Genomic DNA, 19467 nt, shown 5'->3' with positions numbered 1-19467 from the left:
CATATGAACTTAAAACTGCTTATGTCAAAAAACAGCAGGTCAACAATGCACTTAATCATCTTTGTCTTCTGTTGAAACTGCTTGCACAAAAGAATTTAGACATAAAACTTCAGAGGTATGATTTGCTTATGTCACTAGAAGAAAGAACAACTGGCAATTTTTGGGGTACAGAGTTAAGAAATGAAACAACCGAAAGCCAGAAGCAGACAAAAAAGGGAAAGGTGCTGGGAAATAATAATGTCCTAATGGCAGAATTTTGAACTGGAAGACAAAAAGCAAATACTTGTACAAATACTGTCATTTAAAACAATCTCTCTTGAAAGAGAAGTCCCACTGACACCATCTGCTTTTTTACAGTAAAACTGCTGGTATTGCCTTTGGTTTTTTCAGCATGACTTCTTCTGTGAGGAGAGCGAATTTTCCCCCAAGTGCTCTAGCTGCCTAATGAATCTGCCAGAAAAATCACTTCCATTGCTGGGACAACCCATGAAACAACATCAAGGAGTCACTTTTGCTTTTCTAACCACCAACTGCAGTAGTCCTTGAACTACTAAATCTTACAGAAACACCTAGAAACACTGATTTATCTATCTTCTGACCCTCTATGAGCACCTACTCTTATAGAAGTTATTGAACACAGGGGTTAAAGCATTAAATAGTTAAAAACCCAGCAGCTTCATCAGCAAGATGACAGTCACTTGGTGGGTTCACACAAGCAGGGGGAGGCAGAAGGTAAGCAAAAGGCATCTATGAACAGTCCTCAAGGGTTTTAAGGCAATGACAGAGCAGGTGCAATACACAGGCCCAAAGACCTTCACAACCACCTTTCTAGTTTCTAATTCTTTGATAAACTGCAATAACCAAGGAAGAGGGCACACCTGGCACCCACACTGAAAGGCCAGGTCCCCAGGAGCCACACAGAGATTTGCACCAGCACTAAGGGTGATGAAGGAAGGGCAGATAGAAAAAAATTCTCCTCAGCCTGGGACCACGATGCAGACCTAATCCCATGATCTGTCATGTAAGATGTAATGCGACACTGAAAAGTATACAAAAAGCATGTACATAAAATAGAGACCTGCAGTCTGCAAGGTGAACAAACCCACTCTGACTCCCCACTTCCATGACTAGGATGCTTCCCATGGCTTTAAATTAGTAGCATGGCTCCAGTCACTCTGCACCTCAAATAATTTCCTTCTCTCAAGCTAGCATATGGCTAAACTTTACATCGGGGGCACTTGTTCTTCAGCTGAAGAGTCAAATTATTATATATTAACCAGTTTCATCTTGTCATTAAGTGTGCAAAGTGAATTCTTAGGAACTTAGAGGGTTCAAAGCCAAGCAAGTTACAGAAGAGAGAGGAGGCGGCTTGAATTGACATGGTATTTGCTTAATATGCTGAACACTGAAACTTGAATGTTATGAGTCAGCGCTTCTCATGTCAGTGATTATAGTAATTAACAGCAAGAACATTAGATTTTCGTGGGGACAGAGGTAAATTTAGGTCTTTAGAATGATGTATTGAGCAACCAGCATCAGCTGATAGGCATGCTGGCCACAAGTGCAAAAAAATTTTCCTATAAGCAAGAATGTATAAATCTGAGCCAAATTTATTCAGCCACAAGAGGTGGTGGTAAGGCATCACTTCCACACTTACCCTCACTTGACTTCTGCAGCAATCTTTCTAACGTTTAAATAATATGGAAATGCTTTCAACAGACATAGTATTTTACTCACAGGACAGGTTTTACCATTATCAGCATGCCTGTTAACTTACAGCACAGCCCACTGTTTATTATTCAGACCATTAGAAAAAGATACATTTGTTACTAGGAACTCAAAACAGACAAAACAAATCTGTATTTTGTTTTTCAAAAATTTCCACCCAGGTTTCTCCTGCCTCCTTAAAATTCAGTATCACAAACCAAGACAATATCCACAAATATCCACTACAGTCTTAACAGGCAAATCCTGAGAACTCAGCCAGCGGTGATGACTTTCCCCTGCACATATCTATGACCTTGAATACAAAAACTTGTGGTTAGGATTCATTCCACAGTGCAGCAGTAGTTTAATACTCGTACATCAGGTGCCATTCTGCACAGTTGATTTGCACCTCTTCTATGGGAAAATCACAGAGAGCTGTTCTGTTAGGACAGTAACACCACCTCTTGTTAAGAGCTATACCCCAAAACATATCGAAGATCTGCACAAAAAAGCCTGGGATAAGAAGATGGGTATGGTCAAAGCAACCAAAGGAAACATTAATTCAGAATTACTCTACTTCAAGTGCTGTCAGCAGTATTCCCACAGAGCTAAATTTGCACACTAAAGCTACCATCTGTAGATTCCATCCTCTTTTCCAGTAGAGCTAAATAAAGCATGTAACAGTGCCACACTTGTATATATACAATTATATTAGACATAGGGTAAGAAATATTAACACTAAAGAGGAGACTGCCACCAACATTACCTTTTTGATTTCATCTTCAAATGCTTTCTCCAGGTATTTGTATCTCCTGATAAGTTTATTGAAGACCTAAAGATAAACATAGATAAACTTAAAAAACTGTAACAATCACAGCCATCCCTCTCTACAAAAAAAGGCAAACAAGACTTCCATAAAGAATATCTTTTGACTAATCCATGATAAGACAGTTTTTTCTTTTTCTTGTCTCCACAGAAGGAAAGAAAAAGTAGGAAGCACTACTGGCTTCTCACACTCTAATATTCCACAGTTCTTTGACATTGTTTCCAGGAATTAAGCAGCCAGCGGAGTATATCTGCAATTATGTGTTGCATTGTCTATCTCTTGGCAGACCACGAAACATCCCTCTCTATTAGTTTGTTCACGAGTGGGAAAAACACAAGTTTTGCAATTCTTGCTTCACAGAGGAATGTATGAATCAGAATTTACTGCAGTTCAAGAACGGTCTTTTTCGTATTTCTCAAAATTTCATCCATACACTACTTTTCACCCTATCCATAGATCAAAAGCAAGGGAAAGGAGGAGGAGAGGGAGGTTAAATCTGCACCCTTCCCCTGGTAATGCAGGACTCTGCTCTCTGGGGAAGTTGTCAGGTGTAAGCCAATGGAGTGAGGCAGTCAGGCACTGCTGGGCATCTTCAATAGATGCAGGATCTTTGTCGAACAAGTGAAAAAATCAAGTTGTGGCCATGCTGAGAGGCAGAGATATACAGAATTCTAATAAAGTGTAAGACGAAAATGTAAGCTAGCATCTTGTTCACATCTCCAAACATAGTTTTGTGTATTTTCAGAAGCCCTTGTAAATGACAATTTACACTTCATAAGCAAATAAACTGCTAATATAGCAACACGAGCTTTAGTATTTTTTCTTGAAAACTTTTCAGTCTTTGACTGAAACCACAAAAAAAAAGCCACACTACTAGTTCATTTGTGAGGCAGAGTAAGAAATTACCTGGAAGATAAGGAAGCTCCAAACACTGTTTTAGTCTAACACCACTTTTTTATAATACAGTAAGAGCTCTATTTCCCATCATGTGTGAAAAAAAAAAACTGGTGAGGTATATAAAACGATACATCTCTTCAGACATTAACTACAAAATGTTGACTGATTTTTGTGTCTTTTGGTTTGAAATGCAGTGAATACACTGAAAATTTCACTTCAGATCCGTAAGTCCTCCCCTTTCCATTTTCTAACATGCGACCTTTTACTTTAAAAAAATTCTCCTTGAGGGACTGGTACTGCCAATTTTTGTTACCAAACATTTACCAAAAATACTAAAATTCAAGACGACAGAAACAATGCTTTTACCAATAACAGATTTTCCTGAGGTAAATACCCTGTTTGTAAGAGATGATAAAGCTGATAATATTGACTCCCTTTCCAGAAATAAGTGTATCTTGTGTATTTCACTTTTTCAGACTATCAAAGATGTGTTTTTTAAAGGACCTTTCTGCCATTTAGCAAATATTTGTTACTGATGCAGATGCTGAACTCTGCATCCTTTAAAATCAACCACGAACCTTTTCAGCAACTTACCACCCTCAACTCCTTAAGCAGGGACAATGGCTTTTATGCTTTCATTCACTGTCTCCAGCATCCTGATAATAACTAGTTATTTTTAAAGATAAATACATTACTTAATTAACAATAGACTTTTGATATATGGGAGTTTAAACGGTGTTGCATTTTTATGCAGTCCTACTTGTATCCAGAATTGCATGGTGGATTCCAACTTTCAATAAAGCTTTCAATAGAATTCTTACTGTATTTTCTCACATAATTATCACAATCCGTTAGAGTGTCACACAATGTTAGCTTCTCTTCAACAATGTTTTAGGCTTTGTTGCGTTTTTATTTCACACAGGCCTATTTGTGCAAGCCTTATTCCTGCAAGAAGAAATTATATATCACATATGTAAGAGAAATGAAAGCTCTTGGAATATATGCCCAACTCCTAACTTGAGCTACTCTTACACAACTGAAGCTCGGAGGCATGAGCTTTATATTTTTTTGTCATTCATATACTTCATAGAACCATTTAGACTAGGAAAGACCTTTAAGATCAAGTCCAACCATTACCCTAGTGCTCCCGAGTCCACCACTAAACCGTGTTCCCCCACATCTACATGCTTTTTAAACACCTCCAGGGATGGTGACTCAACCACTTCCCTGGGCAAGCTGTCCCAATGTGTGACAACCCTTTTGGTTAAATTTTTTTCCATCTAAATATCCAATCTAAACCTCCCTGGTACAACATGAAGCTGTCTCCTCTTGTCCTATCGCTTGTTACCTGGGAGAAGAGACCAACACCCACCTCGCTACAACCTCCCTTCAGGCAGTTGTAGAGAGCGATAAGGTCTCCCCTGACCCTCCTTTTCTCCAAGCTAAACAACCCCATTTCCTCAGCAAGACTTGTTCTCCAGACCCTTCACCAGCCTCGTTGCCCTTCTCTAGACAGGCTCCAGCACCTCAGTGTCTTTCTTGTAGTGAGGGGCCCACAACTGAACCCAGTATTTGATGTTCAGCCTCACCAGTGCCGAGTACAGGGGGATGATCACTTCCCTAGTCCTGCTGGCCACACTATTTCTGATACAAGCTATATTTTTGACACAATTCATGTGTTTCTAGAAGTACGCTCATACAAATCTTTCAGGCTGCATACAGAAATGGTCAACAAAAATAATCAGGATGGTGTCTAAAAATATACTGAACCAACAGCAGACTGAAATAAGACTCCTTTCTTTAAAAGAAAGCATTGCCAGCTGTGATCAGATTATCTTAGACATCCTATTTTCTTACCTAAAATTTATAAATTAGGGCAGATTACTGGTTAACTGGATTTTCAATTGCCCTCTAACTAACCTGTTGCAGCCTAGACAGCCTGCAGATGTTCCACTGTAATCCCCTTTGATACATAAATGGAAAACAGTAATGAACCACGCCTTTACTGACCTGAGCATAATTTCGGATGGCATCATGGTCTTCATCTGCAAAAAATACACAGTGATTGGTCATCTTGGTCTTGTCATTGTCATCAATGCGTGTGCCTCCAGGAGCTAAAAGAAAGAAAGAAAGAGTCACGAAACAATGTCTTACTTTAGAGACTGTTATACAATTACAAGTTTCAATACATCTAGGAAGTCTTATGTTGTTATCACTGTGGTAAAAGGCAAGGGTAAGAGAAAGAAGCGAAGAGGGGTGAACAGAGGGGGGAACTGAGCTTTGCAAGGCTGTGGTGGCACCTGGCAGAAGGGACAGATGGCTGACATGCTGCACCTTGACCTCACAGGACTGAGAGATTCAGTTCACACTAAGTAACCTCAGCTGGTTTTGAGAGCACTAAGTGTGATCAAGTAAGTATGGGTTGGAGAGTAACTTCTGCGCATATTTTAACTACTGCTTTAAACTCCACAATAATGTAAATCCTTTCCAAAGAGAAAAGCATCAGCACTCTGTTACTGATTTGAGGACTTGGAACATCCTCCTAGCCCCTCTAATGCTTACCAGGCCCACATAAACATTCAGAACACTGCTGCAAAGTCTTCTCCGGGCTTATTTTGTTGAGGGCTTTTTTCCTGGGTATTTCCACTGGGTTTTGTTTCCTGCATTACCTCGTCTTACAAAAACATCTTTTCTTCTTGCATACTGAAGAGCAGAAAGCAGGAATCAAACCAGTATGGCCGCGAAAAAGTGCCAACTTACCCAAAATACAGAGGAAGGTGAAAGGCATGTTTTTGCCCAAGCTGCCACTAATACTTGGGAGAAATGCCCCATGAACATCCACAAAGCATTCATCTTTCACTTCTCCTCTTCGCTAGCCTTTGTTGCAACGTCCACAAAGCAAGCTTTGCAATAGCTAATAACTGCAGTGTTGTACACAACATTTTAATGCTAATCATTTCCTCTGTTTCCCCTGCTAGGTTTTTGCATTTTTTTGCTGTGCTTTTATACGCTGTTTCAGCACAGACTGAAGACTTCTCAGAGCAGTATCCTTTTGTGATATTTGCAGAATTCCTCACACAATCAAGTCCCTAGGTATTACTGCACTACAAACAACAAACAATGCTATGAGACAAGATGCAATAAACATCTATGTAAGTGCAACTGTAATAGTTTATAATTTCCAGTTTGTAAAAGACGACAGAATCAATCTTAAAAGAAGCAAGGCTGATCATCAAAATTCTGTATCAGGTACACTGCAGGTTACCTAGCATGCTGCCAGCTACCAAAATATCAAAGAGTGTGTCAGCATAGCGGCGATAATCAAGTCGTGAGCCTGTTGCATCCAGAAACTTGGCTATAGCTTCCAGGTCACTCCCAGCTTCATTGAGGCCTTGGACAATCGTATCCCTGAAGACTGTGGGTTCAAATTTCTCCTTTTCATCTAGAACAGAGATAACAGAGAAGGAAAAGGAGAGAAAGAGTCACTTTTCAAACTTTCTGTTAAAAGCCTGTATCTACCAACAACTGAAATGACCATGGCACCTAAACATGTTCTCCCCATGCTGGTCAACACACCAAAAGTTTCCTTCTTTGACTTTTATTGCCTCTGGAAATTTTGCAGTGTTTACCCTCGCTTCCTTCTTCTCATCCCCTCAACACCAAAACACACACAAACATACAGGAACAAGTAAATAAAGAGGAGGAAAAGCAACTATTGAAATTGGCTTCAAATTTCATAATCTTACTTCTCTAATTGAGGATATCCAATGTGCGTATCATTACGCATTGCTAAATCTCATAGCGGAGTAAAGGGAAGGTCAGTAATGTGTGTGTAATCTCACTGTAGGAATATGCTGTTTTTCATTTCTCAGTATTTTTCTCTAAATAACTGTGGTCCCATACCTAAAATGTTTTCAAAAGAGACAAGTCTTCAGGAAAAGATGAGATCAAGGTATTAATAAAAACAGGTTTTGTGTAAACATTTAGGATCAGGCAACATAGTATAACCCAAGAATTTATCTTTCATATTCACAGACTTAAGTGTACTAGGGAACACAGAAATGCAGTGCTCACACTGCATTTGCTACAGCTGTCCCTGGTTGAACTCGATTAAGGTACAGTCTGACCTGCAGAAGACATCCCTATGTCAAGGCCATTAGTCACAACATATATAACTGCAACCTCCAGATAAAGCCAGGTAGATTTACCCATACCTCCTGCTGCTTTTCCTTGCAGCCTGTGAACAGCTTACCGCAGACACTTGAAGTTTCCTAACAAAACAAATTCCAGCCTTTATACAAAGGCACACACGAAATGCTTGTTGCCATCAAAATAACTCTGAACTCCAGAAATAAACCCGGGAGCTGTTCTATGGCACTCAAAAAGCAAGTTTGTTTGCTCCTGGGGTGCACTCATTCTACCATCTTCAGTGCATCACTTGCACATTCTCCCCCTCTTCTAATGCATCCCCTTCCCCCACAACAAACCTGTCTGGGAGGCGCAAAGCAGTCCCTTCCATTCAGCATCCCAGCCCACTGGGAAGCTCCAGAGACCAGTTAACCAGTCCTTCCAAGGAGCTGGGCAGCACCCAGCCAACAGCAGCTGCAGGGCTGTCTGTCAAGTGCTCAGAAGTGCTGGTAAAATGAGCATCCCCTTATTTTCCAGAAATCCCCTGCTATGCCTAGCTTTTAGTGGCTTGTCAACTCCATTACCCATCTCCACACAGCTTGCTGCCTCATCCCCCAAATCTATCCTCCTCAGACCACAGTTGAGGATTACTCAACTCCACGGATACCCACGTATATGCTCACAAAACCACCTGCTCCCAACTCCAGCTCATCCTGAAGTGAGGCATACAACCATAGTGTCAACCTAGATTCTCCCCTATCAAGCTCTTGTCAACCAATAAACTACCAGTATGCCCCTTCTCTGGACTGCAAGTGACTTCTTCCCAGGTTTTTACTTCACCCCAGACCCTGGAGATATTCAGGCTCTCAGCTTTGTTACCCCAGCTTTCAGCTGTGATGAAAATCTGGAGTCTGCAACTGAGTAACCATCTTCCATATCTGCAGGGCATGCCCATGGTGGACAACCCATAGAGGGTCAAGTGGAGAAACTGAAGAACGTGCCTTTGCTCTGGAGAAATGCCTACAAAGAGGCATACTACTGGAATCCCATCTGAGCTATCAGATCGGTTACCAAATACTCCGTTTCAGCTCTCGGAATTCCAACTTGAAGCATTAAAACGACCCGAAACAACCAACCCACAAACAAACAAGCCTTTTACTGAAGTGTAAAGTACTTTGGTACGTGTACTTCAGGCAGTTTTATTTGCCCACAAGAAACTCCACTCCACCCATAAGCAAGTATCTGAATATAATTATTCTCTTTCTGTTTACCAAATAAGTATGTATTATTTGGAGGTTAAAAAAAAATGTCTGATGACTCATAAACCAGTAAGAAGACAGAGTTCTGTCTTAATAGAGGAGTTAACCCCCTCCCCCCATATTACTTTTTCAAATTTATTTATTTTGTCTAAAAATTTAAGATGTTCATGTCTAAACTGAAAGGTATTATATGCCTGGCATTATGGGTACACATTGCTCAGTACAAACACAAACATTATGATTAGTATTTCTTAGCTATTTTAAAGAGATTCTTCTCCTGTCCCAGAAGTTGTCCTCTCATCTAGAGTACCCTATCATTTTCTTGTCTATCACAATCTAAAAATCTACACAGGAAGAGGAGGTAAACTCATTGCATGAAAAATTATTTATAATTTTATTGAAACATTTTCCTACCAAGCTAATGTATTGAAGAGGAATATGCTGATGTAGTACAACAGGGTGAGTAAGAAGCCATCATCAAGAAGTGGTGACAGTATGTTGAGCTGTCAAGTACACAATTACTGAACAAGCACAGTTTCAATCATGGGCTAGCAGAGGCAGGTGTAGCTTGCAGATGTGATGCATACAATACCCAATGTAACAGCGCTATACACAGCTTTTCATTTTCATCATGTTCCTTATTTCCTTTCTTTTACTTCTTAGAAATCACAAAGTCCATTTAAACCTCTCTCCTTAAGAATTAATCTTAACTCCTCAGCAGAAGGCCCACTGTATTTCTCTGGGAGAAAAATGAGATGCCCTGTTTGGTCCTTCTTCTGACTTCACGTTAATGTAAAGGTGTTAAAATTGACTTTTTATTGGATAATTTTCTTCCTGAAAATAATATGCATAATTTTGCTTAGCTTTCTTTTATGCTGACATTTACCTTTTTGCACCATCTTTTTAGCCAATATTAACTCTATGTTACCTATACTACAGGAACAAACTTGGGTGTCGGGTATTGCTTGTCAGCTTGCTTTAAACGCTATTTGTTCCTGTTAATGCTTTGGGAAGCTTTTTGTCCTACAGGTATTTGCCAACTGTCCGGATACATAAACTTTCCTTACTACCTACTGGCATTTTTACTATTCCTATTCCTTCCTCTTCCATTTCAGAACACGCAAAGACATCAATTTGCATGCGTGCAGTCAACACAATCCACAGCCCATGTATCTGCACTACAAGCACAAATACTAGCCAGAAGCCAACTACTGCTGACCCTTAAGAAAAAAAAGCAGTATTCAACAGGTATGGAGATTATACTAAGAACTAACCAAGCTATTTTCTTTACCCAGATTGCTAAAAATTTGATATGGACCTGTGACATGCTTCCTTCCCTCAGAAGGTTCTTCCATTTACGGCATGGAAGATTTTTTTCCTTCAAATCTTTTAACATGATTTTAATGCCTGCCACTACGTATGCTGGAGGCAAGGTTTATACCTTTTATTAGGTTATCTAATAGACCTGGAAGAAGTAGGATTTACAATCTCCTCCTTCATAGTCCTCTCTCTTACTTTAGACACTAAGCATGCTTTCAAACTTCAAAGAAAAGAAATGTATCATCTTCCTTTTTTGCTCTATGAAAATTTCAGAAATTGTTCATATTCGGAGATCAGTTGCAGCTAGCTGACCAGTGATAATAGTTCATATGGACAATTATTTTTATTAGATGCCTGATGGCCATGTCACACTTCCACTGTCTCTTCAGATGGCAGTGCTCCTGGCAGCTCCAGAAGCAGAAAAAGAGTATGATGGGACACAAATCAACTGGTAAGAACAAGGAGTCATCTCTCAGCCAGCTCACTTTCCCCAGCATTTGCTCATTTCGGACCCTGCTACCTGCCTGCCTGCTACACACAACAGCATGGTCTCCGATAACTGAAAATGCCATGGTGAAACCGCAGCCGCTGTACTCTGTCCTGTCTGGGTGAAATCCCAAGACTCCCTGATACACTGAAAGTCAGCACAAAAAAACCTAATAGCATCTTCGAGTCTAAGTCCAGGATATAACAGTCTGTGACACTGCTATGATTATGATACAAAAAGTATATACAAAGAGAAGGCAACAGACATGCTAAGAAGCCATTTCTCTACCTCAAGCCCTCCTCCTCCAGAAAGAAAACAGGCATCTACAATTTTCTAAGCAGGCCCCCACCATAACTGAAGAAGAGATTTTATGCTTTAAGGACATAAAGAAGTGTTTGCGTGTTAAAAATTTTACATTAAAGCCATTTAATATCCCAAACCCCATTTAAGTAATCTCTCTCTCAAAAAAAAAACCAAACCCAAACCAGCCCCCCAGTCTTCCAGACACCCCCCACCCCCCAAGTGTCTGTCTTCTTCCTTCAAGGCCAGGCTGGACGGGGCTTCGAGCAACCTGGTCTAGCAGAAGGTGTCCCTGCCCACAGCAAGCAGGTTGGAACTAGATCCTTAAGGTCTCTTCCAACCCAAACTGTTCTATGAATTTATGATTCTAGGTGGTTAACAAGTGATCTAGTGCCACTTCCAATCACTGCAACAGAAATTCACATTGGCACAGAATTACAAATAATATCTTTTTATTCTAATTATTACTTGTATAAAATAGGAGACAAAGACTAAATCTGTATTAGGACCCCTTATGCCAAACACGGTGCAAAACATGGACTGAAAAGGAAGTCTTTATGAGAGAACATTTTCTAAGACTTTTTTTTTTTCAAATAACATATGTACCATAACTGACTGACCTAGACTAAGTAACATATTGGATCAATCCAGCAGTGTGCATATCTGATTGTTTTTACAAGTTGATTTGACAGACACTTCTTCAGGGATTGTTAATTCCACTGTTCTCACTACATCTATGGTATTGCTAGTTAATGCAGTGTACAGCTCCTACTGCATAATGTTCTGGACCATTCTGATACAAAGTTAATCCCACTAATTACGTGAGCATCGTAATTACAAGCAATATAGGTTTCTTTTTTTAATGAATTATACCTACAAACATTGTATGTGCATCACAGAAAGGACATTTTCTATTTAAGAGACCACATCAGTCAAACTGAAGAAGTGACGTGTGAAAGGGAGGAAAGACGAGAGTTTCTTAACACGACTGCTTTTTAACACGACTGAAACAAACTAATTTGCAATTCTCATCCAAGCTTCGTGATCATCCTAGATCTTAGAACACTCACTCAGCTCCTCTGACTCATGATAAAATCTGTAATTTTCTGAGAAAGGTTACTAACCCTTTTTGTTTCTCTCATTCACACTGAGAAAACTGTCTTAATTACATCTTCTGTCACAAGACGTTAAAACCAGTAGTTAGCTTTTGATCAGAAACAGGACATTCAAGATGGAAAAAGTCTGTCACATGACAGATAGGAACCCCACCTGCGTGTGCTATAATAGTTTGCTATTGCAACAGCAAAAGATCTAAGTCTTCTTTTCACAAACAAGACTTTCTTTTTCTGAAAAAAATCACTTATTACGTATATTTTTGCTCTCTGCCTCAAAGTGTTGGGCATTCCTCTCAGACACCTACATCGTGACAAATGAACTCTGAGTATAATATAAGCAAGAATGTTAGGATGATGCTTGCTGAACAAAATACATGGATGATCAGTATAACTAGCACCACTTTGCTTTCGTTACAGATTGATGCAAAGAAAGAGTGTTGGGTCATGTTTACAGAAAATAAGTATCACAATGAGTAAAATGGGACTTACACAATGGTAATTGATTTATTTTAACAATAAAAACCTAAACTACACTAACACAGCAGAAGTATTTGTGAAAAAGGAGCTTTCTGACCTCTGTTGTTACAGAAAGCAGGGCCAATGAGATGATCTGACCATTTCATGGAGAAGGAAGGTGAGAGAATTCCTTTTTAGATGTGAAAGGTTCATTTATAGAATAGAGACGGCATTGATTTGAGCCACAGAAATAAAAACAAAAACCAAACCCCAAAAAGCCAGATAATACTCTTTACACAACCTTTAATTAAACACTCATATTTTGCTTTCTCAGTTGAAAAGGGCATTTTAAGGAACACCTAAAAAACCCCCATCTAATAAGTTTTCTTCCTTATATGTTAATATACCATAAACTCCATTAGAATCTAATTTTTAAACTGAGACTTCTACAAGACTTAACAGCTAATAAACCCAAATTTTACAGAAAGTCCTAAGATATATAGCAGAAATAATAACATTTGTAGTGCCTAGTTAAAAATAACATCTGGACTCTTAACATGGCTGAAGAGAAGGGGAGAAAACCCTTATTCCTATTCAACTTTCAAGTTATTCCACCCGCCCTGTTTCCAGTCCTTTTAACAGAAAGAAAAATAAGTAAAAAATGTAACATAACCTACCCCTCTTCCTAGTTTTGAACCGCTGGCCTGTTAGCACCGGCTTCTGATTCTTATTCATAAAATTTCTAGAGAAAAAGAGAAAAACATATTTTTACTATGGCATTTACAGATGACAGTTTAACCTAAAGGCAAAATAAAGATTCAGCGAGTAAAATCTCAGCATGTGAAAGGGAAAGTTCTTGATGTATACTCAAAGAATAATTCACATTATCTTAAATATGAGGAGCGCTACAATCCAAGAATAACTTCAATGAGATGTGCTTCTCTCAAAACCTGGCTCTTCACATCTCTACAAAACACCCTGAAGGTTCAAACCTGAGCAGAAAGGTGATGGAGGCTCTGCCCTTACTGCTGCCCCTGCAGCTCACGAGGATGCTCAGGGGCACAGAAGACAGCAGGTGCAGGGCTGGGAGCTGTCCTGGTGGGGTTCAGCATGGCACAGGTCTCACCCTCCATGCCAGGCAGCAAGTTCACCAGGCAGATTGACTCCCAGGACTGCACGCTGTCCTGCTGAAGATGTGACTGCTGTTTAACCATTTAGGCAATGTTTTAACCATCAAATCCCGCTCAAATGTTCCTTCCAAGCATCGCTGTATCTTGTTGCTAAAAACATGTTGGTGTTGTAAAAATAAAAGATAACCAAATCCCTCCCCCCATCAACTTTGTGTATAAATAAATAGTATTCACGCTACACACGGAGTAAAAATATTCGGCATATATTACTTAAGACCTTAACAGTGAATCTCAACATGCAAAGTTTACAAATTTGGGAAGTAATCACATACTAATGCCATTTTATCTAAATAAAACTATTTTTCAGCCTTGGATATAATTAGTTTAATGACACAAGACGTAGCTGAACGCAAACAAAAGTGAATACAAGGAAGCTTTGCAGCATGTAGTAATCATCACGGCTCATCCCCCTGTCTTGCCAACAGCAAGTGCCAGCACTATGACTTTCAGGCCACCTACTTCACACCCTGCAGGTCATTAGATCACTGTTAGGTACGATTCACTCATCCAGAAATATGCCTTACCAAGCTTTGTCCTTTGGGCATGTTCTCCTAATACAAATTTTTGTAAAACTAAAGTTATCATTTATATTTCTTCATTGCAGACTCTGCAGGTCTAGTTTAAATGTACATACATTTTCCAACACTTCTTACCATGAGTAAAGAGAAACTCGAGGTCTGTGGCTAGAAAGATGCCATCAATCACATGTTACTATCCAAGTAATGCTCTCTCTACCCCTGAAAGTTAATCATTATGTTAACAATGCACCAGCTATACAGTATGTTCCCATTCGCCAAACTTCCTCATCTAGTTGCAGCATCACTAGCTGGCCACTTCTGCAGCATTTCAAATGTTTTAACTTGGCAAATCACTGCTTTCTATGCTTTCTAGTCTAGGTCTACCCCTTAGCCACAGTCAAAAACTGCCTGCAGGCACTGGAAATAGCCAGTAAAGTTCAGAGTCAAGACTGGTTCTGCTTCCTGCAAGTCATGAAAAATATAAAGATGCAACAAGCAGTTAAACTGAGAGGTTCGTATTCACCACTGAGATTTAAAGCTATGGTTTTAACAGACCAAAGGGCATTTCAAAACATCTGCAACACTGAATAGTCTTCTGGAAAAAACAATCCGCCCATCGGCAAAGAGATTTAAAAATGGCAAACCACGATATCACAGGATCTTCTAAAGCACTGTAGGATCCAAGCCTCCCTTCACAGCAGAGCTCAAAAGTCTCCTTCCCCCACTTAACCCTCTCGGTGGCAGAGGGACAGGAGCTGCTTTACAAATTAATTAGGCAGATGAGGTAGCAGTCCACAGGGATAAGCAACAGCCCAGCCTCTAGCCAGCTAGATTTGACTTATTTATCTGGTTTGCCTTTCTGACCTTCAGTTATCTGCAAGAGACTGATCTGTAAGATGTAATATTCACCCATGTATTTTTGATTGTTTTTATGCTTGGCCCTGATACCTTATGCCTTGCTCTGGGTCTAAAAATGTTCATTTCAAGAGACTGCAGGAGCCCAAGAGGTTAGGAAAGAAAGTGTCAAGCAAGCCACGCAGCAGATAATAATTAATCCTCTTGTCACAGCTATTTCAGAGCACAAACATGGCATCGGGCTGGGATTGACAGTGCCCGCTTAACGAACACACACAAGCCTTGGGGGCAATGAAATTAATGACACCTGACCTTCAACCCAGCCATACTGGTATGGCTTCCCACTTGCTAGAAAAGATATAAATGCACATGCTACCTTTCTAGCACTAGACTTCTTTCCTTTGACAGTGTCTTTTTAAACTGAGAGAATTGTTGCATGCACCTGAAACTTGACTATCTGATTTTAGAACTGTTACCTGTGAACTGTGAATATAAAATATGCCCTTTAAGACAGCTGGGAACAAGATTTTAACAAAAAACCCCAGTTAAAGTAAGGCTCACCACTTGCGGCAGATTTAATGACTAGAGGTTCAGTGCAACAGAAGAGACTCTTGAATAGTTAATTACTAGGAACACAGGATCTGCCTTCTTCTGTATTTAGCTTTAAATGCACTGCGCTCTAATCTGTTATCTGAGTGAGGGTCAGGCTTTATAAGGCGATTCCTCAAGCCCAGGGAGAGCACGGGCACCTCCATCAAGAAACTGCAGCACGAGCCTGAGCAAAACCAACCCAGTGATCTACATGACAGCCCAGGATGTATCTATACTACAAATAACATCAGCTACTGCAAATAAGACTTTCCAGTGCTGTTGCCACCACAACAAGTGCCTGGACAACAGCTTAAAATTTACAAAACAAAGCAATGCAAAATTTTTGGTGTTTTGTTTTTAGTCAAGAACACACCAACAACAACACAAAAATGATGTCTGAAGGTTGTAAATTCAGGGTGGCAGCATATCAACTTGCACGGTACATTCGATTGCACCGCAGTGCAGCCTGCCCCTCAGTTGTCACGTAGCTATAAAGCCTTGAAATCATAAAATAACTTGAAATATTACATATATTCTCTATTTTGAAAGGTATAGAATCTGGGTAGATCAAAGCCAAAGTCAAATTTTTAAATGCCAGCTACAGAAGCCGTAATTGTTTCAGAGCAGTAAAGATCTTATGGATGGGTATGGGTAGGAAGGAAATAGCCTCAGAAAGAAAACCCAAACCACTAGTCAAAGTTATATCTTGCAGCCCAACATCCTCCAGGATTGATACAAATTGCTAGCAGGAAAGTGAGCAAGAGATGTGGAATTGATAGCTCCTTAGCACACACCTTCCACAGACTCCACTCTTCTACAGAAGAAGGGAGAAGCTCAGCAATAAATGTTTTACTCTTGATTCTCCCTTTAGGATTCATAAAACCTCTTGTAGAAAATTCATGTGTTTAAATTCCATAGCCAAACACTTTTATTTTATAAGCAGGTAAGTCAGAAGCTGGGCTGACTCAAGGAGGAGATGGCAGAGAGCAGCACAGAACCAGACACCACATCCTAAAACAGGTTCATTTTCCATACAAACCTCAGAATGTCTAAGCCTGCTGATAACTAACTTACAGCTACAGAAATAATCAGAAAAATAAAAAAAATGCATGACTTAACAAGAGTAGGAGTGGATTTGGGAACCTGTTTTAACAGGCTTCTGCAAAACAGATTCATATTTAAAAAAATACGTAAGTTGTTGAATTGTTACACTCTCCTGAAACTGCTTGAAGTGCACAAGTTCAGCTTTCTCTGCAGCTGATTCTCACTTACATGCTAAAGACCCTGAACAGTTAAAACAAAACTGAGGGACGTCTACAGTTGTAGATACCTGGACATATATTATATAGCAGTTTCTATAATCAACCAATCCTTCCCACACAATTAATAAAAAATTGCAACAGATTCAATTAATAAACCTAGCATTAATTAAAATTAATTTATAAAGCCAGCAACAGATGAAGTAAAAGTTACCTCAGAGCTTCACCAAGTTTGAAGTTGCTTAACAAGTTAGAAAAGTGCCGTCTTTTATCCATACCACAGGGAAATTCTTACAAAGATTAACTCCTAAATTATTTAAAGCCTTTGTAAGGCCAAAGTTTCTACCAAGCTACAATACTGGAAACATTTGGTCTTGGAAACATGTTGCTCAAATTAAACAAAAAATAATAAAATACTGAAATCTTTTACCCAAACAAATACTATTTTTCTAAGCATCACTTGAAATCTCAGAATCATCGGAGATTCTTCAGCTATTAACATGCTCACAATGAATTCAGGAACAGTTGCTTCTCAGCAGCAAAACTTCACTGTCCTACTTAGAGAGAGAAATCAATGCCAGACAATATTAAAAAAACCAACTGTTCAATAAAACTCCCTACCAAGAGTTTATGGCTCTACGTACGCAGGGCACTGTAACAACAGCAAGGGAGCCCACAGGGGCAGGTGGCAACCCTTTGGGCAGCCGACCAGAGGGCTCCAAGGGATGCTGATCCGGCTGCAGGCACTCGTGCTGACAGTGTCTGATTGACAGGGTGCTGGAGAGAGCTGCCAATGCACCACAAACACAGCACCACCAGCTTTCACAGGAACAGATGCTTGGCAGGAATTACTTCCATCTTCTTCCCTTGCTCAGATATCATGCAAGACAGGAGCACTCATCACAAAGGCAAATAAAATAAAAGCATAGATGGGGAGAGTTTCTACAAAGGAAAAACCCCAACCCATGTATCAAGGCCAATCTTTTTTTCCCCCCAAGAACTGGAATATCCAGAACACTGAAAGGCTTTATTGGGTCTTTTTCATCCAGCAATGTTTACTACGTGTTTTCATCCTCTCACTGTTACAGTTCCAGGTTTAGGATGAAAACCTGAAGAGGGTTTTCCTCTTCTTTCAGCAGCGAGCCAAGGAGTTATGTCAAAATCAAATTACCAAACTCGAGCAGCATGGAGGAAGAGCTGCCCTTGTACTTCTGCTGCAGAGGAAACATGTCAGTGTGCAGCCAACAGCTGTCTCCACTCCCCAGGAAGGCAGCAGGCAGCTAGATTACGAGCTAACAAAATCTGTAGGTGCAAAACGCATAAATCATTACCAGTACAGAGGTACAGAATGATGTAAGGGGATGACAGGACAGAGCGGATGCAATGCAGCCACCGGTTCTCACCAACTCCTTGTCAGGCTTCCCACTTTCCACTGGGCCACTGAGTCCCTGTGGGGACTCCTGCAGCTCCTACTTTTCCACAGGCACTCCCCAACACCTGGGTGCAGCGAGAGGCAAGCAGACACAATGCACACCGGTCACGCAGCCCTCAGTTGCTGCAGCATTCACTGCCATGACAGCTGTGAAACATTTTCTGCTTTAACACAGCTTTCACACCCTCATAAGGCTAAAAAATCCACCTCAGCTGCCAACATTTCCCAGGTTTGGTCAGTATGAAGGAAAAGCACTTTATTTATACATCTCAGGCAGTACAGTGGCTAGCAGTGTCAATGCTCCCAACCTCCTGCTGCAGCTCATTTTGATACTGTGGAAAAAATAAGGAAGTAAGAAGCTCTGTTTGCTGCTTCCCAGGGTTCCAAATGCAGAGGAAAGGACCAGAGCAGCGCTAAGAAGCCACCCTTCCTCTCTCCTTCATCGCACATCTGGGGAGACAGCAAGAACAAACCCCTACACTTAGTGAGATGCATTGGATTGTCTTTACACAAGTTGACAACTGTTATTTCAACACCATTTTCCAACTCTTGCCCTCTGTTCCTAAAACATAGGGGTTTTTTCACAAGTGACTAATAACCTGGAGGTCTGCAAGTTCAACGAAGGTGTAAATCAGCAGTAAGGGCAGCACTGGCAGCCAGAAGGTTTATCTTGCTATTTTGCCCACAGAGGCCACCAGCTGAGTTACAATGTTTATGAGACCTTTACCCCAAAGGTCCCACTCATTACAAACAGTAAACCCAGAGCCAGGCTCTTGCCACATTAAAATCCCCTCACTGATTTTACTGCACAAATGACCTCGATGGCAATAGGGAAGGACTAAGCAGCCACATAATGATGTGCAGGGTAAATACAATCAACCTCATGTTTTAATAATTACATAAAAAAAGGATACTGCTAGTCTACATGTTTATTGCTGAAAAATACGTCTTCTTTTATGGATTGATTTTGCTTATGACATTATACTACATGAAGCAGCTAGATACTGACCTTTGATTTCATACTTGGAAGCATGCCCTAGTCACCAGTGGCTATCGGGTATTATCTTAAACCTGCTACAACACTATCTTTTGACATACGCTAAATGCCCTGCCTTTCCCAAAAGAGC

The 19467-nt window shown here is 40.2% G+C and overlaps 1 protein-coding gene across 2 annotated transcripts in view; it reads right to left on the bottom strand.

Annotated features, from left to right (window-relative positions):
* The window catches only part of BZW2 (basic leucine zipper and W2 domains 2), a 56592-nt gene that overhangs the window by 23584 nt on the left and 13541 nt on the right, over positions 1-19467 (bottom strand). For both annotated transcript variants that reach the window (XM_055706597.1, XM_055706596.1), the window contains 4 exons: positions 13173-13237; positions 6696-6872; positions 5441-5544; positions 2474-2539 (listed from right to left, as the gene is read on the bottom strand). In XM_055706597.1, coding sequence (XP_055562572.1) covers positions 2474-2539; positions 5441-5544; positions 6696-6872; positions 13173-13230 — 405 coding nt within the window. In that variant the 5' untranslated portion in view covers positions 13231-13237. The remainder of the gene's footprint in view (positions 1-2473; positions 2540-5440; positions 5545-6695; positions 6873-13172; positions 13238-19467) is intronic.

The sequence above is a fragment of the Falco cherrug genome, chromosome 4 (assembly GCF_023634085.1).
Source record: "Falco cherrug isolate bFalChe1 chromosome 4, bFalChe1.pri, whole genome shotgun sequence".
Lineage (NCBI taxonomy): Eukaryota > Metazoa > Chordata > Aves > Falconiformes > Falconidae > Falco > Falco cherrug.
The sequence above is the reverse complement of the archived record's forward strand: the minus strand, read 5'-3'. Positions and strand labels throughout refer to the sequence as shown.